Source organism: Gekko japonicus, unplaced genomic scaffold (assembly GCF_001447785.1).
Source record: "Gekko japonicus isolate JY-2015 unplaced genomic scaffold, Gekko_japonicus_V1.1 scaffold357, whole genome shotgun sequence".
NCBI classification, from domain to species: Eukaryota; Metazoa; Chordata; class Lepidosauria; order Squamata; family Gekkonidae; genus Gekko; species Gekko japonicus.
In genome coordinates, this window is record NW_015175366.1 from 974,260 (window position 1) to 999,605 (window position 25,346).

Below are 25,346 nucleotides of genomic sequence, written 5' to 3' on the forward strand. Positions count from 1 at the left end.
ATTAGCTGCTTTCTTTGTATGCTAAACAGGTGGAATTGCTGGCCCCAAGTAGTTTAAATTATTTTTTTTTTAAATGAAACAATATGATATGGGCATAAAGATCAGAGACTAACCTTTCACAACATATCTGCGGGATCATCTCTCCTGACATGTTCCCAAAGGGCCTTACTCTCAGCAGAACAACATTTACTGGTAAACCCTGGCCCAAGAAACGGCCAGTTAGCCTCGACTAGAGCCAGAGCCTTTTCATCGGGGTGAAACATGCTCCAAAGTGAGATCAGGGCCCTGCGGGACGTATTACAACTCTGCAGGGCCTGAAAAACAGAGCTGTTCTGCCAGGCCTTTGGTTGAGGCAGCGGGTGCCTCATTACACTGGTCTCTGCTGCTCTAACCAGCCCTTTCCCAACCAGCCTGGGCTATTTGCCATAACAACCTGTACCATAGGCTGGGGGCTGGGCCAATTATTAATACAGTGGCCCTTTCTGGAGCGATATACACTTATATCCCCGAGGTCTGCTGTATTAGCTTCTCGCCACCCATCATGTAGATTAGCTGGGGCTTAGATTTTAAGTAAAATTATATGGGAGGGTGGGATAAAAATCTCAAAACTAAATAAATATTTTCTAATAGTCTCACTCAAAAACAAATATAACAGCCTCACAAGGCATACTTACAGCTGCCCCGGCCAGTGTCACTCAACATATACAACATTGCAGCAATGTTAAATGATTCTCACAGGCACATACATGCCGCCACAAATATTTATGATGATGTGGTGGAAAGTGCTGTCAAGTCACAGCTAACTTGCGGTGACCCCATGAGTTTTCAAGACAAGAGATGCACAGAGGTGGTTTGCCATGCGTCATGACCCTGGTATTCCTTGGAGGTCTCCCATCCAAATACTAGCCAGGGCAGTCCCTGCTTAGCTTCTGAGATCTAACAAGATCAGGCTAAGCTGGGCTATCCGGGTCAGGGGACTAATACTTATGACTGATGTTTAAAGGCTAAATGCCACCAAGTCAAAGGTCTATCTTATTTATTCTAAAACTTGCCTTCAGTTTCTTCATCCATCTCTCTTGCAGTGTATCCTTCAAATACATCAGTAAGCATTTCACTGACACCATCCACAACAGTTTTGCTGAAATCAAATACAAGCTGGAAGAAGTTTTGGACTCCCCATTCGTTTGGGGAGCCAGTATTTCTCATCGAATCCTCAGTGAAAGTTGGTAAAAAATAGGGGTCTGTTGTGTCTGGATCAGACATAAAATACATTTGAAAGGACTGGTCAAATTGTTTTTGCATCTGTTTGAAAAAAATAAAGCTTTTTTCAAACATTGTACCCACATCAGACAAGAGTTGGTTAAACAAATCGTCCATTTGTACTAGTTGGTCATCTTCTTTTTCAGTCTTCTGATTAAACTGGAGCTCTTTCCCCTCAGTTTCATACATAGAAACTGATACTGGGGTCATCTTTCTGAAAAAATCTCGAATCTGAAGGCAGGAAGCAAAAAACATTAACAGTAAGTTCTTTAATCATCATCCTAATTCAAATGCACATTGCCAAGTTCAGACATACACTTCTGACTCTGTGTTATCAAATCTTGCCCTATTTTCTAAATACTGAAAAGTCATACACTAGTGAGGCAGCATTTCCAGGGAAACACTGATAGTCTTTGCCAAAAATGAAAAACAGAAACTGTACTATAGTCTTACACATTAGCCAGCAACCAGAAAATCAAGTCCATTGTTCTGATGATGAGTCTCATCACTGACAGTTCTGGCAAAATGAAATGTACTTCATAGAAGGGATCAGATCTCGATTTATGGATATGGTAGGTAAGCTACATCGTAAAGGTAAAGGTTCCCTTGCTCGAAAGCCAGTCGAATCCGACTCTAGGGTTGTGGTGCTCATCTCCGTTTCAAAGCCGAAGAGCCAGCGCTGTCCGAAGACGTTTCCGTGGTCATGTGGCCGGCATGACACTGTTACCTTCCCACCGAAGTGGTACCTATTTATCTACTTGCAATTTCTTGCTTTCGACCTGCTAGGTTGGCAGGAGCTGGAACTAGAGACGGGAGCTCACTCTGTCATGCGGCACCCGGGTCTCGAACTGCTGAACTAATGACCTTCCACAGTCTGCAGTTCCGCGTCTTAACCACTTGAGCCACCGCAGCTCCAGCTTCATCTTACAGCCTTAAAAAGTTAAATTATCCAACCATGTGTGAAAAGAACCTGAGAACCAGTATCATTTCTATCATAATATTAATGTATTACGTACTTTTCTTGTATTGGGCCTTAACCAGACATAGTTTCGGGGCTGGAGCTGCTCCGGCATTTTCAGTTAATCTGGTCCACCGCCCTGTTTGTACATTCAGAGGAGAGGAATGGAATCCTACCCCCTGCGTGCCTGTAACTTCCCGATCTACACATTCAGCTGAAGGTTAGTATAAAGCTCTACTTATGTGCAGCTGTAACAATCACAAGCTTTATCCCTGCAATCTGAAAGCCTGCAAAGGGCAAAGCTCACAGTCACGTGTGCAGCTAGTTGTATGCCTGTATGGCTCTATGCACACCTTCAGGTGAAAGCATGGAGATCAGTGCCCTGTGGCAGACCCTATCGTCAGAGTCTTGTCCACTTCCCTTTCTCCCAGGAAAAGTAATATTTTGCATCAAGGTAAGTCAAATTCCTCTGCCCTGACTTGGATAGCCCAGGCAAGCCTGATCTCATCAGATCTCGGAAGCAAAGCAGGGCCAACCCTGGCAAGTACTTGGAAGGGCGACCTCCAATGAACACCAGGGCCAGGACACAGAGGCAGGTAAAATCAAGCCACCTCTCTGAAATGTCCTAGCCCCACTAAGGGTTGCCAGAAGCCACCATGGCTTCCAGGCTCACAAGCACACACACACATACACACAAAAGTACCCTCCCAAAAGATAAGTCAAATTCCTCATCATAACTATCCAAGCAAACTTACATATATCTCCGTTGGATTATAGACTGCACCTGCTCATGATAGGGAGCTGTGCTGGGCACTAAGGTATACAATGTTCCTAGGGTAGGATTGGAAGACACCTGATACAACGGCCTTGCTGAAGCTAGATAGGTCTGCCTGGGAAATTTTCTGAGGATCTCCAAGTATGCCATCAAGTATTCCATGATGTAAGAAAGGTGGGGTATGCGTTAAATAAAACTGCCAATGATGGGAAATCCTATTTGGCATCCAGTTATCCTATCCAGCATGGCCTGCACATTTTTTGCAGCCAAAACAGCGTGACAGCTATGATATCCAGAGTGCACAATTCTGCCCTTTTTCTGCATTTGCTCAGAATCATGGACTATATACAGCTCTGGCTATTAACAGGATGGAATCTTGTTGTTTTGTTTACAGCCCCGCCACCCATGCATGTGCCCACAAGGCAGCTCTGTTCATTAGACCATGGATTATTGGTAGTTCCCCTAATTAGGTCAGCAAGAATGACTGTTTCTGGCTCATGTTTTCTCTGTGGCTGTACCTTTGCTATGGAACAGGCTTCCTGAGGGCATGAGGAAGGGCCCGACCCTCCATAAGTTTCAGAGGCCCCGAAAAGCAAAGCTCTTTCATTGTGCCTTCAGTAGCACATGAGTCAAGGTTGCGGCTTGCTTCCTTTTATCTGTACTTCCTGCCAGTGTGATATATTACATTTATTTTTACTTATTTATTATTTGCTCAATTTTAGTCTGCCTTTCCCACTGAGACTCAAGGTGGATCACACAATTAAAACAATGCAGTAGGACCACTATAAAGCATGTAAGAGAAGAAGAAGAGAGAAGAGATTATACCCTGCCCTTCACTCGGAGTCTCAGAGTGGCTTACAAACTCCTTTCCCTTCCCCTCCCGGCAACAGACAACCTGTGAGGTAGGTGGGGCTGAGAGGGCTCTGACAGAAACTGCTGGCCCTATGGCTTTCCACACCGTAGGCAGGCCAGCAGGAGTGCCCTGTCCCACCTGTCCAGGTACACCCTGAGTCACTGACTGGCCAGGCAGCTTGCAGCTTGCTTATTTATTTGTCGATCTGTTTACAGTGTGCTTTTCTCACTAAAGGCATAGTGTAAGTCAAATATAATCAATAGGATGGAAAATCCAACAAACAGCGCAATAGGATTTGGACTACAGAAATTGGAAAACAAGCAGAAATCTAAAACAGAGCTGAAACAAACCTGAAACAAAGCATCAGTGTTTAAACATGACATGTTAACTGGTGCAGAAACTACATAACTGGAACATACTTACAGTGAGAGGCAGCAATACAGCAGTATAGGCCATAGGTCCTATCCCGTTACCAATGTAACTTTCTGAACCATTTCATTACAACACAGTCCTATTTACCTATGCAGAAAACCCTCTCTTGAATAATTACATTTTGCATAGTTTGAGGAAAGCCAATAGAGTGGGAGCCTTCCTAATCTCATCAGGCAGGCTATTCCGTCAGATGAGGGCCACAACAGGGAATGCACAAGGGCAGGCAGTTAGAGATTCTTGGCTATTTGTAGGGTGGCAGAAGGCCCAGCTGAGATGAGGAGAGATGTTGTGGCAGAGTATAGGGGAAGAGGTGGTCCTGCAGACATGAAGGACCAAAGCCATGAAGGGCTTTGTATGTGACAGTCAATACCTTGAATTGAGCCAGGTAACTGATGGGCAGCCACTAGAGTGACTGCCGAATGGGAGTGATAGGCATGTTCTACGTAGCTCTCAATAATATCCTAGCTGTAATGTTCTGTACTAACTGGAGTCTCCGAATTGACTTACAGAGGAGATCTATGCACAGGGCATTACAGTAATCCAGTCTCGATGTTATCATGGCAGGGATCCAGGTCCACAGAGCAGCTGAGTCAACTTACCGCCATTGCGGTGGGGAAAAGTATGGGGGTGCAGTCGGAACCTGGTGCCATGAATCCCCTGTGATGAACTCAGGAGCAGAGTCCTCAAATGATGACCAGGAGGATCCAGAGACCATTCTGAGGGAAGACCAGGAAGCTCAGGTGACACCTGACACCACTGGACCCCCTCCAGACCCAGAGCCTCTTCCAGAACTAGAGTCCCTGGATCCCAAGGCCTTAGTCGATGTACCTGGCCCTAAGCTTCAGGCAATGTTGCCAATATGCTGGAATCCAAGGTTGCCTGCCTCGTAGGGCCAGATCCTGGACTACCAGTTCCCTAAATTCTCCTCTCACCCAGCAAGAACAACAGAGATGCTGGACCCATGAATTTCGGGGGTTCCTAGAGTGTCACCCGGAAGTGGTGACACTTCCAGGTTCTGACACAATTCTTCACCTTTTTCTGCCACATTGGTGGGCAAGTGAGGGCAGAGCTGGGTGGCTGGCTGAACAGCCAGGGAGTTCCCTGAGCTGCCAACTGTGTGCACTTCCAGCCAGGGTGGTAGCACTGGAGTAGAGATGCCAGAACCCCTTGCAGTGGGGGCAGAGGTCCCCTGCTTTTGGGCCACTTCTCTGCCACCAGCCAGCTGGCTGGCAGGAAGGAATTACCCCCCCCCCCCAAAAAAAAAACCAGGGAAGAATGCCAGAAATTAATGTGACATGCCTACATGACCTGGAAGTAGAAGCTAATTCTACCATAGAGTTTTCCCCCAAAACCAGAGCATCACCCCCCCCAATGTCCCCAACATGCCCATGTCACTTCCGAGTCACATAGGCACATCATGTTATTTTCTCTGCTCCCAGTAAATTCACCCCGAATGCTCTGCCAGCTGGTTCAAGGGACCTGGCAATCCTACGCTAGAACCAGAGGCACACTGGTGTCCTCTGGCACCCTAGGCAATCATGGGCCACAACAATGAATAAATCTGGATTACGAAATTAGGGGGGGAAATGCAATAAAACTAGTAAATGACATTAAAAACTGTGAGGAATTTCAGACAGATGATATAATCCGCAAGAGGAACGGTTCCCAAACCGTTTCTTGTCTGTCATTTCAGACAGAACCCTTTTAGAACAGGTTCCCTACCGGAATATATTTGTAATTCCACACAGAAACGCTTCTGTCCCATTTGGGAAATGGGGCTGAAGCGTTTTACCTGTCAACCGCTTCCAAGTAGTCTTCAGTTTCCTCTCCCGGTTCTGATATGCTTTTTCCCGCCGTTTTTTTGCCCGCGCGGGTGATCTCCGGCTTTTTTTTTAATGTTCACTTTATAGCGCTATAGCGCTATAACGCTATAACGGTACAACACAACAGCATTATATCAACCCCATTGGAATGCCTGGAGTGTTGTGTTATAGCACTATAGCGCTATAGCGCTCTAAACTGAACGTTCCCCCCAAAAAAGGCGGAGATCGCCTGCGCGGGTGAAAAACGGCAGGGGGAAAGTGGTGCAGTCTGAAATGGCAAACCGCTTCAGATCTAGCTCTTTACTGGAAGGGGAAAGAGCCATGTGTGAAATGGCAGCCCTATACAGGTTTACTCCCCGACAGATCAAAAACAGCTTCAAAACAGGTTTAAAAGGGTAATGTGAAATTCCTCTGTGTTAGTACTATATTTCCTCACACTTCAGTTAACCAGCATCTCTGTGGAAGTCAAGTTTGTAAATTCATGGCTGGTAATTTGTCCACACTGAATTCTGTTGATCAGGAGAACAGTTGGTTATATTTTAAATGAATGGATGAATGAAATAATTTAATTTGTGTCTCACCTTACTTGTAAATGAGGACAGGCCACGTCGACAAGTTGTATAAAATCTCATACAGTTGCTTTCTAGACAAGATTCGCATTCATCCCATAAATGGTCCAGAGAGTCCTCACATATGTCTTCTTCTTCTTCCAGTCTCTCTTTCACTTCTCTCAAAAGTCTCAGAGCTTCCTAGTTAAGAAATTAGTTAAAACTTCTGAATCATGACTTACATCAGAGTCATTTCAGAATATACCTTCAAATTTTAAATATCTGCATCAGTTCAGTCATAAGTTTTCTCTCCACAGCAACGGTGTCCCATTTTTAGTGTACAATTCCAATGTGACTTCGGGTATGGAGTGGATGCATGAAATGTTTGTATGAGTAACCTTATTTTCTGCATTTAACTATTCAATGAGAACATTATTTCTGCTTACAGCTTCATATTTAACTACAGATTGGGTCTAGTAACACAAAATTATGGAGCAAGAGAAGAAAAGCGTAGCCAAGAGAAACGTTTTAGTCTTTCCACGCACACCCTTCCATTCCCATGGAACCAGCCACTCCAGGGAGAGCCGGTGCCTCAGCTGTACAACTCTCTGCTGTTAGGGTTTTCTTGCAGCAGGAGACAGTGCAGCTGCTGGTACAGATATTGTTTCGCATGTCTCACAGTTCCCCAGGTATGTAAGAACTACCTCCTGGCCTCTTCATAAGCCCATGTGGAGATTCTCCTGGTCCACATACAGAACGCCCTTTTAGAAGAGAATGATGCTTCTAATAGCAACCCTAAGAACATTTATTCAGAGGCACATGCAGGTATGTAGGCACCAGTCTCACAGTGGCTTGAATTGTGAACTGGCCCTGGTACAAATTTATATGTGGCCATAATGGTGACAGACCCAGACATTTGAACAAGTGACATGCCAACAACGTATTTGGCATGCCAGGTGCTTTATAAGCTTCCTATAGTGGATTACCTGATTATTTATTTATTTATTATTTCAGATTTCTATCCCGCCTTGCCTGCGCATGCAGGCTCAAGGCGACGTACATAGATTAAAATGCCATAAAATACAAATCCATAGATTAAATACATAGATTACAATGCATATACAATGCAATGCATATACAAGGCAATACATAGATTGCAAATACATAGATTATAAATTCCGGGAGCTCATTCCACCAGTATGGAGCCGCCACTGAGAAGACCCTGGCTCTGGTGATGGCCAGTCTGGCAGCTTTTGGGCCAGGGACAGTCAGGCAATTTTGGGTCCCCAACCTCAGTGCTCTCTGGGGGACATGTGGGGAAAGGCAGTCCCTCAGGTAGAATGGCCCCCAGCCATATAGGGTTTTAAAGGTCAAAACCAGCACCTTGAAGTGAATCCGGTATGCTATTGGCAGCCAGTGCAATGCCTTCAGCACAGGCGTGATGTGCTCTCATATAGAGAGACCCATCAGCAGCCTGGCTGCTGCATTTTTCACCAGCTGCAGTTTCCAGATTTGGGACAAGGGCAGCCCCATGTAGAGAGCATTGCAGTAGTCCAATCTCGAGGTGACCATTGCATGAATCACCGTTGCCAGGTCATTGTGCTTGAGGAATCAGCCATAGATGGTAAAAGGCTGCCTTGGCAGTGGCTGCTACCTGGGCCTCCATTGATAAGGTGGCATTCAGGATCACTCCCAAACTCCTGACCCTCAGTGCTGGCACCAATGGTGCCCCATCAAAGGTCGGGTGTGGGAACCCTACCCCCGACCCTGTCCGACTTAGGCACGGGACCTCCATCTTCATCAGATTCAATTTCAATCAGCTCAGCCAACCTGCCACATCCTGAAGTGCCCGATCAATGTCCTCTGGGGTAGAGTTGGACTGGCCGCCCAACAACAGGTATAGCTGGGTGTCATCTGCGTATTGGTGACACCCTAGCCCATGCCTCCGGGCAATCTGGGCAAGGGGGCGCATGTAGATGTTAAATAACATTGGGGATAGCATCGCCCCTTGAGGGACCCCGCAGGTCAGTGGGTGCCTCTGGGACATCTGCTTCCCTAGCGCCACCCTCTGTCCCCAACCTTGGAGAAAGGAAGCAAGCCATTGCAAGGTGAGCCCCTGAATTCCCATTTCCGCAAGGCGGTGGATCAGTAACTACTGGTTGACCATGTCAAACGCCGCCGACATGTCTAACAACAGCAGTACCACCATACCACCCCGATCCAGGTGCCTCTGGAGGTCATCTGTGAGGGCGACCAGTGCTGTCTTCGTCCCATGGCCCGGATGGAAGCCAGACTGGAAAGGGTCTAGCATGGAAGTGTCATCCATGAAGCTCTGCAACTGAATCGCCACCGCTCTCTCAAGTAATTTGCCCGAATAGGGCAGATTTGAGACCGGCCGATAGTTGGCCAATTCGGCCGGGTCCAGAGATGGTTTTTTCAAGAGAGGGTGGACCACCACTTCCTTGAGTGCCCCCAGGAACAGTCCCTCAGCAAGGGACTTGTTGATAATATCCCTGAGGGCACCTCAAAACCTTTCATGGTCAGCTTTTATAAGCCATGAAGGGCACGGATCAAGGCTGCATGTGGTTGGGCGTACTGTTGAGAGCAGTCTGTTGACTTCCTCAAGGCTGAGTGGACTGAAATAATCCAGAATGGGACCAGAAGACATGCATGGAGCCTTGAGTTCCCTCACTGTCACAACTGTGGCGGGGAGGTCGCAGTGGAGCGACAAGACTTTATCTGCAAAATAGCTCACAAAAGCCTCACAGCCAATATCTAATTTCCTAACATTTGGTCTGCCCTGTGGCAATTCTGTTAATGATCGAACAGTTCTAAACAATTGTGCATAGAACTCTCTCTTAGCGGCTTTGACTGCCATCTCATAGGATCTCATAAACGTCCTATAAGATGCTCTTGTTGCTTCATTGCAAGTGCGCTGCCAATGTCTCTCTAGTTGTCCGAGCCTTCGTTTCATCAGCCGCAGCTCCTAGGTAAACCAAGGAGCCCGCTTAGTATGAGGGTGCAGAGGGTGTCGGGGAGCAATCTCGTCGATGGCTGCCAAGAGTTGGCCATGCCAATCCTCAACTAGCTCATCCAGCAAGCCGCCAGGGGCATAGGTTCCCACAGGGCCATCTGAAGCCTCTGAGGGTCCATTTGGCTCCACGGGCGAGCTAAAATATGCTCACTGCCCAGACGGGGTCGGGGTGGGACATTCACCCAGGCCTTCAGAACATGGTGGTCCGACCATGGTACAGCTGTAGCCATAATTCTGTCCACTGTAACCCCCACTGCAAAGATCAGATCGAGCATGTGCCCTGCTCGGTGAGTGGGAGCCGTAACATATTGGGAGAGTCCCAGCGCCACCATGGACATCACCAGGTCCATTTCCTGCATGGAGGTTGCATCATCGGCATGGACATTGAACTCACACAGGACCAAAAATCTAGGGTGCTCCAGTGCCCAGCCTGATACGGCCTCCAGCAGGGATGGCAGGCTACTTGCCGGTGCGTTGGGCAGACGGTACACTAGCCAGATAGCCAAACTCTCCTTGGCTTCCCAAACTCTATGCCCGGATAACAACCAATATATAATCTATAAAGTCCTAACCAACTTGTGCTCATATATTTGTGAGACCCCCTCTACCTCTGTGTTCCATCACCGCTTCTAAGATCAAGAGTGATAATGCCCTCTTTAAGTTTACCCTCTATAGGCCAAGTTACAACTGCAAACTCCTCAGCAGCTGCTTCTTGACTTCCCACTGCGACTTACCAAAGGCCAAGAATAAATCCAATATTACAAGTTTCAATTTCCTTCATATAACTTTAATTGCCATTGGTTCCTCCAAAGAATCCTGGGAACTATATTTTGGTAAATTGTGAGTATTGTCTGTCAGAGATACCAAGCATCTTTTCCCACTTCACAGGAACAAGTCTAAGGATTCAATTTAAAGAGGAAATTACTGTTAAATTAGATTTGTCTGAAGCGCTGAAAGGTATGTCTCTCAGTGGAGACTGCTTGTGACTGGAAAGGATCATTGGTTCTTCAGAATGTGCTGAATAAAGTAGAAACAGAAGGAGCCTGGATCAGGCCAGTACAAATTCAGCTATACCCTCTCTAAGGCTAATGCTTTTTAAACAGCCCCAAACAATGGAAGTTTAGCTAAAAATAGGTCTCAATGAGTTCGTAGAATTGTTCCTACATTATGCATAAGATAGCAGTTAAGGATAATTTTCCTTCTTGGTAAATCTGACATAACAGTTATGTTAAAGTTAAACTTACATTTGATTAAAAATCTCTCTTTTCCATTTTCTAAATCACTCTAACAACAATTCAGAAGTAGCGTAATTTGTGAAAACACATTAGTGCATAAGGTAGTCAGCAGAACTGTAACTATATCATGTCCCTTTAATAGATGCTTAATGTATGGAAATTGGCAGCTGAAGCTCTTCAGTGGCGTGGAGGTAAATGAGATTACCTGATAAATAACATCCCATTAAGCATGTACTAAAGGGACAGGATATATTTCTCCAGACCTGTTGGCAACTATACTAGTGCCGCCCTGAAAACTGACATGGAATAAATTTCAGCCACACATTATTGAAAAAATAGAGCTACTGTTTACTATTTACCTCTTTTTCTCCACTGCTTTTCTTTAAGGCTTTCATCAGCTCCATGTGTTTAGCTTCATTTCTTTCCATCATAATTTTCATCTGTTTAACGCCAATCAGAGCTTTCTTTACCTCTTCATCTACATATTTCTCTCCAACTTCCGATAAAACTGAGGGAGAAAATGCAATATTTATGCCGAGGCCTAAATATTGAGTTATAATTAATGTATCAAGATAGATAAAGACTAAAATCTTTTGCATGCGTATAAACTGAGAATCTTCAGTAGAGTCTGCATTAAATCCATCTTTTCCACAGTCATATGTATTAAGGTATTTATTTTCTAATAATGTGATAGAATATAAAATATACTTCATATTTGCCAGCAGAATGTCCATGAAAATTTAGCATTTTTCACAGGGCAAAACACAGCAAATTTCCAGCATTTTAGCAAGGCCAAACAAATACACTTTGAAAAATGCCTGTTTATTCCCTTTTAATGGAAATGTAATCAGCATCAAGAAGAACAGCACAAGTAAGTGTCTAATATGTCATACATGAGAGCAAACTTGCCATTTCACAGCCCCCCCCCCCCCCCCCCCCCCAACCCGCTTCTCCTCACATATCATTATTTTTGATTTCCTCAGTGTGGTTTACTACACATTCAGATCTTAATTACATTTTTCCCTCTCACATTTTTACACCTCTCACATTTTGACCTTTATGAGTGGATGCTACAAAAATCAGGCTGACATTCTGATCATATTTTTAAAATTTTATTTACGTTATTGATATTCCATCTTTCTCACAGGGACTCAAGACAGATTTTCAGTTGGTGGTCTGCTGTAACCAAACCATTTTGCCACTGAAGTTTCCCATGGTATTGTTGTACCACAAAATAGACACATGTAAATTTGCCATATGCTGAAATTTATACATAGCACAAATACTACTTTCCCACATGTAATTTTTGTCTCAAATTTTCTTCCTGAAAAACACTTCTCGGTAGGAAATAGGAGGCATATTGGGTTGGATTTAAGGTACCAAAATAGGAAGGACTTTTAGGATCATTTTGTTGCTTTGCTCTTTCCAAAGTAAATTGTTCTCCCATCCAATGCTCTTTATTTGATCTAGAGCAGTGGCTCCCAGTCTGGGGAGCAGGTACTGGGAGGGGGGGCAGAGTAGTAACTCTGCAAGGGGTCCACAAATCCACATGACCACTAAGGATTGTCATTTTGATACTTTTGTCACTGTGTATTTTCTCCGTCAGTGGATAGTAACAGTACAACCACTATCATAGAGGAGAGGAATTTTTTTATGTTAAAAAGAGGCCCTCATGGTTGGGAAGCACAGATCTAGAGATGGCATTAATCATTTATAATCAGAAAACGTACATAAAAGGCCACGTCTTTGTATGCCATATTTATTATTCTACAGTAATTGTGGCCCACTTTCATGCTCATATAAGAATTTATTGAGACAATGAACACATTGCAATAGTAAAAAGCTTTCAGGAATAACTAAGATGTATTAAGCCTTGAATACGTGTTCATCATCCTCTTTATTAGATGGTCAATAGACCTTTCAATAATGCAGCCATTAAAACAAATTATAGGTGGTCATAATCTTGATCCAAGAGGTGTAGAAATTCTCATGCTAAACTTTGAGGCTGCTTTCTTATAGCTCTGGCAAGATGGTGGCCTTTGCAGAGGCAACTTAAGGACATGTATAAGTGCTCCAAGTGCACATACCTTTCAGGTTTTCTGTGTCTATGTCTTCCTCCTTGGCTGGTGCCCCTTGTTGTCCCCTTAGCCATAACAAGTATATCACAAACAGCAGGAAAGACTTCATGTTTTCTGTATTAAGAATCATTACAATACATTAGTTTCTGAGTTAGTTTTCAGGTTACCTTAGATACTATTCCCCTGCAATGATTAATAAACAAATATGATGCATGTAGTATATTTTAAGAATAATTTTATCCTAGCATCAATACACAGTTTTTTGATAAAGCAATAGCCTGATTTAAAGATTTTGTGTGTGTTGTTTATAAATGTTGAAGCTAGATATTCCTAGAAGAGAACTGCTCAGGATTCACAAATTTGTATTTCAAGTCAGAACTTATTTTCATAATATATATTACATTTGAATTAAAACTGTTTCCATTTTCTTGTTGTCCCATAACTATAAAAGTTCAAAGTCACAGAAGGTGTCTTAATTTTTATGTGCAATTGAATTCTCCTCCTCAAGATAAATATCTTATTAACTCACCTTAAAACAAGCAATCCTTTCAATCCTGTTTCCACTGCTTCCAAAATGACACTGTAAGGGTATGAAATGACAATCAATAAAAGCACATCAAAGCATAATGCACCTCCAACTGAATTTAATGAGACTCTATTGTATATAAAGATTCAACAAGGCACAAGTCATCACATTCAGTCCCAGAAATTCTAGTTGGAGAAATTTAAGCACATACTTGATTTTTCACTGAAATCAGTGGGAGTTTGCAATTCTTAACTTTGGCTGAATCATGCCCTTTTTCTTTAGCTTCCCTTTCATATGCATTCATACTGTGTGCAACATTTTATTTTTTTGAAAAACATTATCCCATAGGTCTCAGTTTACTCAAGGAAATACTATGATCTTGTTTTAGTTTCCTTTTTTAGAAGGTAAATCACTTTCAAAATATTGGTAATAATATCAGTTAGAAGTCTACAAATAAAAGCAGAGATATAGGTAGTGAATTTATATTTATAAAGTCAATAGTATCAGGTGGCCAGCAAATATCATGAGAGAAAGTACTATTTAATAGAAGAATTCCCAAGAGACCATATTTACCACTAATGCAGACGTTTCCTCTTGCAAACCTGTTTCCAGCTTCAGGAAAGAACGAGGCTATGTGTTGTTCTAATTTCCAGGAGTGTCGTGGATTTTGCCATGTACATCTTATCTGATGACAAGGTACTTAATCCTATTAATGGGACATTTTGTGATTAGACTCTAGGATTTCCTTCCCTCTTTTTCAGACTAGTCTGAGCTCATATCCAAAAATAAACACTAGAGGGAGCATAAGACACAACTGGAAAAATATGTTTGCTGTTTTCATGCACTGAATGTGCTTGTCGGGGGTTTGTTGGATTCTTGTCTTTTTAAGCTATTAGGTTGCAATCAGTGTTCCCTCTAAGCTGAGTTAGTGTGAGCTAGCTCACAGTTTTTTAGCCTCCGGCTCACACATTTTTGTCTTAGCTCAGGAAAGATGGCTCCAGAGCAAACTAATTTATGCAGTAGCCAAATCGCTCGCTCACAACTCTAATGCCAGTAGCTCACAAAGTAGAATTTTTGCTCACAAGACTCCATAGCTTAGAGGGAGCATTGGTTGCAATTAATTCCTTTTAGACCCTCTGAAATTAATTTGTTGACATAGATAGATGACAGACAGACAGACAGACATTAGCAATGTATATTTCATAACACTTTGCATAATTTAATGGTATCCTTGTATACAATACAAGTCTTTGAAATGGCAGTGTATGATTTTGCTGTGGATCTTGTCTCTTTACATATTTATAGCTTTCACAGGTGATGATGCAAACATCTTGGCTAGGGAAGCTATTGTAGTGAAAATGCAAGAACATTTCTAGTTATCCTCGCAGTCCCCTTACACATGTGTAAAGCTGCTAGATTCAAGCCCAGAAACACCTTAGAGACCAACAAGATTTTTAGGGTATAAGCTTTTGGGAATCAAAGCTCTTGCTGTCCCAACATGACTACCCTCTGAAACAATCTATGTGTGTAAAGGTTACCTTGGGCTATAACAATAAGTCCCTTAGGGTTGCCAGCATCCAGGTGCGGCCTGGGGATCTCCTGCTTTTACAACTGATCTCCAGCTGACAGAGATCAGCTCCCCTGGAGAAAATGGCTGCTTTGAAGGGTGGCCTGGCCTCTATGGCATTGTACCATGCTGAGGGCCCCCCCCAAACCCCGCCCTCTCCTGGATCCACCCCCAAAGTCTCCAGGTATTTTCCAACCCAGACCTGGCAACCCTAGAGTCCCTACTCCACACACAGCAAAGGATTTTTGCTTTCATTTTTGTTCTTGCAGTAGGAAAATGTAAATTATGGCTGTCAATAAAAACAGAATGGTGGGGCTACTGTGTGAAAATGAAATAGAAATAAACGCAACCCCGACTATGTGAGGTAGGAACTAACTGGATTGTTGTGGGAGTGGAGTGGAGTGGAAGGCAGTCCCTGCGCTCCTCCTTCTGCTCATGCTCTCTGGGGGAACCATCTGGAACCTGGACAATGTCATCAACTACTGGAAGGCAGAAGAGACTGCTGTACATACATTCATGTAGCCCTACTATCTCATAATATTTACTGTTGCTCATCCTGAATCTTCTGCCCATCAGCTTCATTGGATGCTCTCAGGTTCTAGTATATCCCCCTTAGTCGTTTCTTTTCTAAACAGAAAAGTCCCAGACTCTTCAGCCTTTCCTCATAGGGAAGGTGCTCCAACCCCCTAATCATCTTGGTTGCTCTCCTCTGTACCTTTTCCAGCTCTGCAGTGCCCTTTTTGAGATACAGTGACCAGAACTGTACACAGTATTCCAAATGAGGCTGCACCATAGAACTATACAATATCAGCCATTTTATTCTCAATCCCTTTCCTAATAATACCTTACACAGAGTTTGCCTTTTTCACAGCTGTACCACACCTGGTTGACACTTTCATTGAGCTTCCACTATGACCCCAAGATCTTTTTCCATCTCACTCTCAGCACATTTAGCCTATATTTAAAGTTGGGACTTTTTGTCCCAATGTGCATCACCTTACACTTACCAACACAGACCTTCATTTGCCACATTGTCACCCACTTACCCAGTTTGCGGAGCTCCTCTTGGAGCTCTTTGCAGTCAGCCTTGGTTTTTACCATCCTGATTAATTTTGTGTCATCTGCAAACTTGGCCAGTACGCTATTCACCCCTAGTTCCAGATCATTTATGAATACATTAAATAGTACCGGCCCCAATACTAGTTCTACCATAGAGTTTTTGCCCAAAAAACAGAGTGTTACTCAACATCCTCAACGTGCCTGCGTCACTTCCAGATCATGTTGGAAGTCACGTCAGGGACGTCGCTGAAACGTCAGCTGAGACTCCATGATCCCAGTAAGCCCACTCCCCCTCCCCCGCTAGCTGCTTGGAGGGACCTGCAACCGTAGTAACCAGCATAATTCTCTTAAAACTTGGTGAGTTATGTTCCATACAGTTTATGCCAGCTACCAATCTCACTGCGTCATATTAAAGGAATAGTCACAGCTGTCATACTAATCAGTGTTGTTGAAAGGAGCTACATGCCACCACCAAGGAGATCTCCGCCTCCATCTGTACACACAAACAAGTAGTCTTCATAGTTTAGCATGATGAAATGGAACCCTTAGTCTCTGATTAGCTCCACAGATGAACTGCTGTCACTTTTTGTGGTAGTAATGCAGCTCCCATAATGTCTGCTTCCCACCTTAGCCACTGCACTACACCAGCTTACGTCAGAACAAGGGGCAGGAAAGTGTGAACATATAGAGGTGATGAGATGGTGGGCAAGTGACAGAAAACCACCAGAGGAGGGGGTGGAATGTAACAGTGATAGCATACAGCCCTGTGTATTTTGACGTCTTAGTTATTCGTATGAGTGCCATTTTTCCTGGCAAGTCTCATCAAAATGCTTCCAAATCTGTTGGCCTTGGTGCCCATTGCTGCTGCTTCTCATTGCCATCCAGTCAGGCCTTGACACACCGTATTTCTAAACGTTCTTGTGCATTCAGGAAAATGGCTAACACAATGAAACAAACATGGTAGTGCCAGTCTCCATGCTTGAAGGTTTTTTTAAAAAAAAATCTGAGGTTGCCAGGAATGAGACATCGCTTACGGCAATGTTTGAAAAAGAGCTACCCAACTATTAATCCTGTCACCATATCCCCATTGCTAGCCTTGCCCACTGTCATGTTAAAATTCAGAACAGATTGCACTTTAGGGCTCTCTTGCATGTCCCCATATGTTTCTTATAAATGGCAATTAGAAGGATATTGGGGAAAGGATGGCATGAATCTGAATCTCACTTTCACTGGCTAGGATTCATTCCCCCGTGTAATTCACCACTTTGCTTTGAGTCACACTGCCCTCAAAAGCAGTGAAGCAAGAGCCAATCTGTATCATTTTACATATTACAGAAGACTTGTTATTATTATATCCATATTTCCTTTTAACGTGTGAGCTGCTCTACAATATATCTCTCATATGTCCTCATGACATTCCCATAAGTAAATCACCATTGTTGCCATTGTAACTGCATTCTTTTGCTGCATAAGCTAATTTGCTAGGAATGTTTGGTGTGTGGCAGATCCTGCCTCACATTGGACTAAGCAGATAACCTTCAAGCCCTCTCCAGTTCCCCAGTATCATGGGTCTTAAGGTCACAGGGTTGGATCCAGACACCTTTCACTCAATCTCACTTTATTCGCCTCCTTACTACATCCCCCATCCCACATGGCTGTTGCCTTTGTCCCATGGTTCCCCCAACATTGCCTTTTTGGTGATGTCAAAGGGGACCCTCTCCTCCCCTTTCTAACAGTAGAAAAACTGGTTGGATTCAATCTGTAATGTTTTGTGGTAGTCCAGCATTTGTCCATTTATCTTTCAGTAGCTGATTTAAGAAGAGCATAGGGATGTTATGTATGGGGTGTCATTATTTACCTCCATGCCGTGAAAAGCTCCAGCTGCCCATTTAACCCTCCATTAAAAGGAAAGGGGATTTTCTCCAGGTCTGTTGGCAACCCTAGTGAGCTGCATCTGGAAACTGACCAGTCCGTGGCTGATCTCTGACCTACAGTACCTAGAAGCATTCAAAACCCATTGGTCTCGATGCAGTTTATTAATTTCTAACTGCAACATCCTCATAAACTGGACTTCTCTTTTTGCCCCTGACCATTTCACACATGGATCCAATGGTGTGCAGCCCTAAACAGAGTTAACGCCATTCTGAACTGACGAAGGATGTTAATCTGCGACTTTCTATTCGTATTGCATTTGGGCAATTTTTTTACACTACTAAATTACCTTTGATGTTCATTAAAAATCCTGATCGACATTTAACATATTTACTTCCACAAGCAAACAACATTCTGCCAAGTACATGAAAGCTTACATATATCTACCGTATCAGTGCATGTGCTATACTTTTCCCTCAAAGGAGCGAGTAGTACAAAATAGTCTCTAATAGGAGACCAAGTGACAGATGGTAAACATTTTGATAATAGATACTCCCGGTTTCATTCTATTAAGAAACTCTGTGCTAGGTGCTTTTCTGCATTATCAAATCTGAGCCTTGATTTTAGCAAGCAATCGAAAGTTAAATAAAAGAAGAAGAAGAAGAAGAGCTGGACTGATACCCCGCCCTTCACTCGGAGTCTCAGAGTAGTTTATAATCTCCTTCCCTTCCTCTCCCCACAACAGGCACCCTGTGAGGTAGGTGAGGCTGAGAGAGCCCGGACAGAACTGCTCCTGAGAGAACAGCTCTGAGAGAACTGTGACTGATCCAAGGTCACCCAGCTGGCTGCATGTGGAGGACTGGGGAATCAAACCCTGTTCTCCAGATTAGAGTCCATCGCTCTTAACCACTACACCAAACTGGCTCTGCACAGTTAATCCTGTGCAATAAAACTTTAAGGGGTTTGGTATAACCCTTGCATTCTCCTCCTCTTGCTGCCCCAAAGAGTTTTAAACAATGATTTCCATTGCAGAGCTTCATACCTGTTTTTAGATGGCAGCAGTGCTGGACAATCTTATCAAAGTAAGTAGGTTAAGCATGACTAATCAGCCTTACCTAGTTCTATTAATAGTAATGGCAGTAACATTATTCCATTATTCTTCAGAAGAAAGGCATTTGAGCAAAATACCAGGTCTTCCTCTATAGAGAAAGCTTAATGCTCTAATCCTGAACATTCTTAACAGTGGCTTCATTTGTAGAAACTGAATGAAATGTAAATACATGTAAGGGTGCAGTCACACACGCTAAATAATCCACTTTCAACCCACTTTCAGTGCACTTTCCAACTGGATTTTTACTGTGTGAACCTGCAAGATCCATTTGGAAAGTGCACTGAAAGTGGATTATTTAGTGTGTGTGACCGCAGCCTAAGTGTTTTTACTACTAAGGTCTCCATTGGGCACGAGTTGCATCAGGGCCAATAAATGCAAATCAAGCCCCTCTGTTTTACTTGCAGTTAGGAGTACCTGTCCCTTTTCTCTTTGTCATCTGTGAGACAAGGAAAATATACCTGTAGGTGACCAGGTATAATCCAATTTCTGGCACAGATTCCTTATGGAGAACTTAAAAATATACTACACGTCCTTCATAAAATCTACACAGAAGAGGAAAAAACTTGTGTAGATATCATTTAGTATATGGAATATGAAGGGGTTCAACCTTCAAACACAGCAACATCCATCCTTTGATGCCTTGTATTTTCATTTCTGACAGTACAGTGTAAGACATACCTATTGTAAACCGTTGACTTCTGTCAATTTAAAAGGGTGTACCTCTGCTTAGGATTGCACTGAAAGTATGGTTCAAAAAGAATCCTGATTCTATCCAAATGTTTTCATGACCAGACAATCTAATAAACATTTCCCAGTGCTGACAAAAACAAAAATTCCCAAGTTCCACTTACCCTAAATAACCTTGTCATATGTGTGTATATAGTCTTATTTAATCTATTATTTTAATCACTGGTTACTGTATTAACTGTAGTTTTATGAGTTGTTAAGCTTTTTTGTTGAATCATTAAGTGTGTGGCCAAAATTACAAACGACATTTTTCTTCTTCTGTGTTTTAGATGGGAATCTGATTGAAATACAGCAAGACCACAGCAGACTATATTAGGAGAAGAACTGCAGTTCCTGACTTCAGGATGCTCTTTTGAAGGGATCAGAATGCCAGTGGCTTCATCCCACAGCAAATGCCCCAGCCAGTCTTTCGGACAAAAGGGACACAAGACCCACCACACTTTTGCAGCAGCAGACAACTTCACTTTAGAGGTTTACAATCTTGGTCCGCCAGCTTCTCTTGCTGTTATGGAATAGCAGGCTCATGTTCTGTATGGAGCAGAAAAGGAATGACGGGCTTGAACCCTGCGGTGGCAAGGAAAACCAAGTAGGATGGGGTGTGTGTGTGTGGGGGGGGAGAGTCCTGCTAGCAGTGGAGTCCAGTAGGGATAAGAGGTCCAACAGGGCCTGGCTTAAGCAGGCAACAGTGGTAGTGAAACAGCAAGAGCTTTTCAAGGCCCAGTAGGGAGCTGTTGGAACCCAGACAATACAGAATGCTGCTTGCTGTTTAGCCCCACTACATACCCAGGGTGTCTGGCACCAATACAATCAATGTTAAACTTGCCACTGCTGTCTTCTGAAGGCATCAGATTTCCAACAGCTAATATAAAATCTGGTGGCTTTTCACTGCTTCCAAACTGATCTTATATTATGAGTGAAAATAATCTGCTATATAGCTCATTTTTTGCTAAAGAAGGTTCCTTCTGTGGCAAAATCCTGTGACTGTACTCTTGGGGTGTCTGTTAATGAAAGCTTCTACCAAATTTGCCCTTTCCCCTCACATACTGTGAAGTTATTTAAGTAATTAAAGGAGTTCCTATATCAAGTAACAAAGGCTCCCTATGACAGAGGAATGTATGCTGTTTGTAGATTTTCCTTCCAGTAAACCATCCACATTTTCAAAGGAGAGGAGGAAGGTTTTCCGCTGGGATCAGGAGTCAGGAAGTCTACAGTTGCTGCTTGGCACAATCACTATCTTGCTATTTATCAGTTGAACATTACTTCTTTCCCCTTTTAAACATTTTAAATAATTTCAGGAATCACCATCAGCAAAAGAGAAAACAGTGTAGGATATTGTGTATTATTATTATTATGGCTGCATGCTTTAACAAGTGCAGCCAATAAATATGCTGTGAGGAGCATACGTTTTATACAGTGGGACTGAATTTAAGGCCAGACGTGTTTATTTTGAGACTAGTTTTGTTCTTGTTTCTTGCTTTAATATGGAATGGAAAGGAAAATATTTAGTCTTTCTTTTTTACAATGAGTGAGTGTTCCGGTTTTATTAAGTGGCTTTCATCAGATATGCAGCACTTTTTCACATAGGGCAAGAGGGCCAGTAATGTGCAGTGGTCAGAGTGTCAGCCTAAACTATATCACAGGGTTGTTGTGAGGATAAAATGGACTAGGGGAGAACCATGTATACTGCCCTAAGTTCAATGGATGAAGGGTGGGACAAAAATGTGACAGGAAGGAGGAGGAGGAGGAGGAGATTGGATTTACCCAAAGGAGTCTCAGAGTGGTTTACAATCTCCTTTCCCTTCTCCTCCCCACAACAGACACCCTGTGAGGTAGGTGGGGCTGAGAGAGCTCTCTCAAGAACTGCCCTTGAGAGAACAGCTCTGAAAGAACTTGTAACTGACCCAAGGTCACACCAGCAGCTGCATGTGGAGAAGTGGGGAATCAAACCTGTTTCTCCCAGATTCGAGTCAACGCTCTTAACCACTACACCACACTGGCTTTCAGAAGGAAGGTGGCATAAATAGGTGAGTGAATCTCAACATGCTGAACCATTCCCTAAAGGCACAACAAATGGCTTTGCGCTAGAATGATCTATATTCCAATATAAGCTACATCTACTTTCTTTTTTTATAAATCCAGGAATGGAAATGATGGGAGTTCTTGCTTCATTTATGTGTGTGAAAAGAAATGGAAAAAACAGGATAGTCAGAACTTTACAGTTATGCAAACTGTGCTTCTGATGGGGCCAAGCAGGAGGGATGGCACTGGCCTGTGCGTGACTCATGCCTTTGGAAAGCCCTGTCAGCCCTCAGACAGCATGAGTGGGAAGTGGGTACCAGTAAATGATATACAGATGACAGTGTTCTGACAGGGTACAGGACACAACGGAAATATTCCCCCTGTGGATAAGAGGAAGGAGTAATGTCAGTTCTTGTGCCTGTTATGTTCTTTCTTACTGCAAAATGACATAGCTACAGTGATTCATCGCCTGGTTACATCGAGGTTACATGGCTGCAGTATACTCTGCCTTTGACGATCTCTTGGAGACTGCAGCTAGTGGAGGTGGGTGGCAATTGAGGAAAAAGCCCTGTTTGTGGTGACAGCACACTTTATGGAATCCCCTCCCATTTTGATGACAGGCAAAGATGTGCTTGTTTCAGTTGGCTCTGGTTAACACTGCCTGGTTGGATTTGGCTGTTTTGTTGCCTGATCTTGGTTTATCCTGATTCTGTTTTCTGATTTTTATGTATGGGTGCCACGAACTTTACAGTTAACATGATTGATGGGCAAACATACTGGCTTGAACCATAAGTAGCGTGAGCAGAATTATGCTAGAGGAAAGCAATTTCCCCACTGTGCATTCACTGCAGCCTCCTCTCGCTCCTTTTTGGTCTCAAATGAACAATGTATAGAGAGGGACAAATCAGGAACCTACAGAGGGAGGTTGGACTTGGCAAAATTCTCCTCCTCCATAAATGAAAAACCTGTTCTATTAGAGAAAAGAGTGAACCTTGGACTGCAAGAAGATCAAATCAGTCAATCCTAAAAGAAATCAATCCTGACTGTTCCCTGGAAGGCCAGATAATGAAACTGAAGCTCAAATACTTTGGCCACCAAATGAGAAGGGAGCACTCACTGGAGAAGACCCTGATGCTGGGAAAGATTGAAGGTCAAAGAAGACGGGGACGGCAAAGGATGAGATGGTTGGACAGTGTCATCGACGCAACGAACATGAAATTGAGCCAACTTCAGAGGACAGCGGAAGACAGGAGGGCCTGGCAGGAGCTGGTCCATGGGGTCGCGAAGAGTCAGAGTCGACTGTGCAACTGAACAACAACATTAAAGGAACTGTGGCAATGGAATATCATCACCAAAGGATCCAAGCCACCATATCCAATGGCTGCAGTCCCCCATGAGCTGAATTTCTGATGCGTTTGCCTCTCCACCTTGAACTGTCAAACAGCTTTGAAGCTGTGCAGTAGCTATAGTGGTGGAGTTTCTGTGCCTTGAGGGGTGTTTTGCATCTGTCCAGTGGGTGAGGTTATTCAGCCCAGGGTCATAGATGGTCAGGAAATTAACAGAGCAATCATGAGGGGAGGGAATCGGAATGAGGAGCTGACTGACCACAAAACCAGCATAACTCGGATATACTCTGGTGTAAAGGAGCATATATGCTAGCAGAGGGCACGAGTGGTGCTGCAGGACACACTTGCACCAGTGTGGCTGCACCGCAGCAGCACGCCAGTGGAGTGATGGCAGAAGCCCAGTGCCAACAGAAATGTGGGTGTGCCAGGGGGCATGGCGCCAGCCAGTTGGCTCCCAAAGTATTTTCACCATGGGAATGCCCCCCCAGAACAGGTGCAAAATTGCACTGGCAAAAATGGTGTCACAGCCCATTGGTGGCCATGATAACTCCCTTTTCACTCCCCCCCCCACTCAGCTGTGGCCACACCTTTGAGTACACAAGCAGCTCAGGATATTTACCAAGTGTGCATCCAATCAGCACACCCCCCATGGTGTCCCCACCATGAGAGCCAGTTTGGTGTAGTGGTTAAGTGCGCAGACTCTAATCTGGGAGAACCGGGATTGATTCCCCACTCCTCCACTTGCACCTGCTGATGTGACCTTGGGTCAGTCACAAGCTCTGGCACAGCTGTCCTTGAAAAAGAGCAGTTTGTGTCAGAGCTCTCTCAGCCCCACCCACCTCACAGGGTGTCTGTTGTGGGGAGGGGAAGGGAAAGGAGTTTGTAAGCCGCTCTGAGACTCCAAGTGAAGGGCGGGGTATAAATCCAATCTCTTCTTCTTCTTCTTCTTCTTCTACCTCTCCCTGGCACCCAATGACAGCCACCCCACCCTACAAATGTTTCTGGGAGGTTGCCCCACAACACCAGAGATAGGGCATGTGGCACGGGATGCTGTCTGACAGCTCCCTGCCATGTGAACGTAGAGCTAGTGCACACATACCTCAGTGGCAGGCAAAACACAGACAGGGCACCTAGCACTGTTGGGTGCGTACTTGGGGAGAAGAGACCACCAAGAGAGCAGAGTCCACACTCCATGGCTGACCTCTCCCAGACTTCAAGCCCCACAGGTGCAGCAGCTCATCTGCTGTGATCTCAAGGGGCCGCCATGCACAAACAGGTAAGAAAGGAACCTTTTCCCCAACCCCCTTCATCCTCCTTGGCCAACAACAGTGGCATTGAGCCACACTGGACACAGCATCTTTCACTCCTGAACCTGGCAGCTGGGGGGGGGGAGGTATGCTTCCCCAGACAGGCATGGACCCTGTGCAGCAGGCAGTTCAGTGCATTGGATGGTGCCACCACACCAGGCTGTATGCCCTGCCCATTGGCAGCACTCCCCCTGTACAAAATGTGCTAGTGGGTAGGAATCCCCTCCAAACTGAGTGCTGAGTGATCACACCTGATGCCCAAGTCCAGAATGCCCTGATGCTGCTGACAGAGTGCATGTCCAGATGCACAGAAGTTCTGACAGGACGCCGGATTCTGGATGCTGGATTCTGCCACCTGTTGGGCCCTCCTTTTGGCATCGGAGTGCCAGACAGGGCATCTGCGACTGCCGGATGCTCCACAAGCTGCCAATGAGGAATGTCAGCAGCTGTTCCACTGTGTGTTTTCCCCGCACGCAGGTGCCGATCCAAAAAGGAGCTCTCACCCCATCCATGGAACTGAAACCCCACCATGTGCCTTCCATATACCAGAAGCCGTGCCTCCGGTACACAGAGACACATCAAGTCTCCTGGCCCTTCCCTACCCATGCCCATTGGGGAGGGACCCCTACCAACAAAGAACCGAGTAGAGGTCCGGACATCAGTGCTGCAACCCCAGCCTTACCACTCTTGTCTCAGGTTCCCTCCAATAAAGCTCATCCATTGTGAAATATATTGGGTTCAGATGCGTATAGTGATCCGCTCATAGTTTATTAGTGATTCAGCAAGTAGAACGAAG

The 25,346-nt window shown here is 44.3% G+C and overlaps 1 protein-coding gene across 1 annotated transcript in view; it reads right to left on the bottom strand.

Annotated features, from left to right (window-relative positions):
- CLUL1 (clusterin like 1) overlaps positions 1-13,111 on the bottom strand; it is a 23,191-nt gene extending 10,080 nt beyond the window's left edge. The window contains exons 1-4 of the mRNA XM_015425465.1: positions 13,006-13,111; positions 11,278-11,426; positions 6,683-6,850; positions 1,053-1,491 (exon numbers count right to left, since the gene is read on the bottom strand). Of these exons, the coding sequence (XP_015280951.1) occupies positions 1,053-1,491; positions 6,683-6,850; positions 11,278-11,426; positions 13,006-13,105 (856 nt within the window). The 5' untranslated portion in view covers positions 13,106-13,111. The remainder of the gene's footprint in view (positions 1-1,052; positions 1,492-6,682; positions 6,851-11,277; positions 11,427-13,005) is intronic.
- Between the last annotated feature and the right edge of the window lie 12,235 nt (positions 13,112-25,346).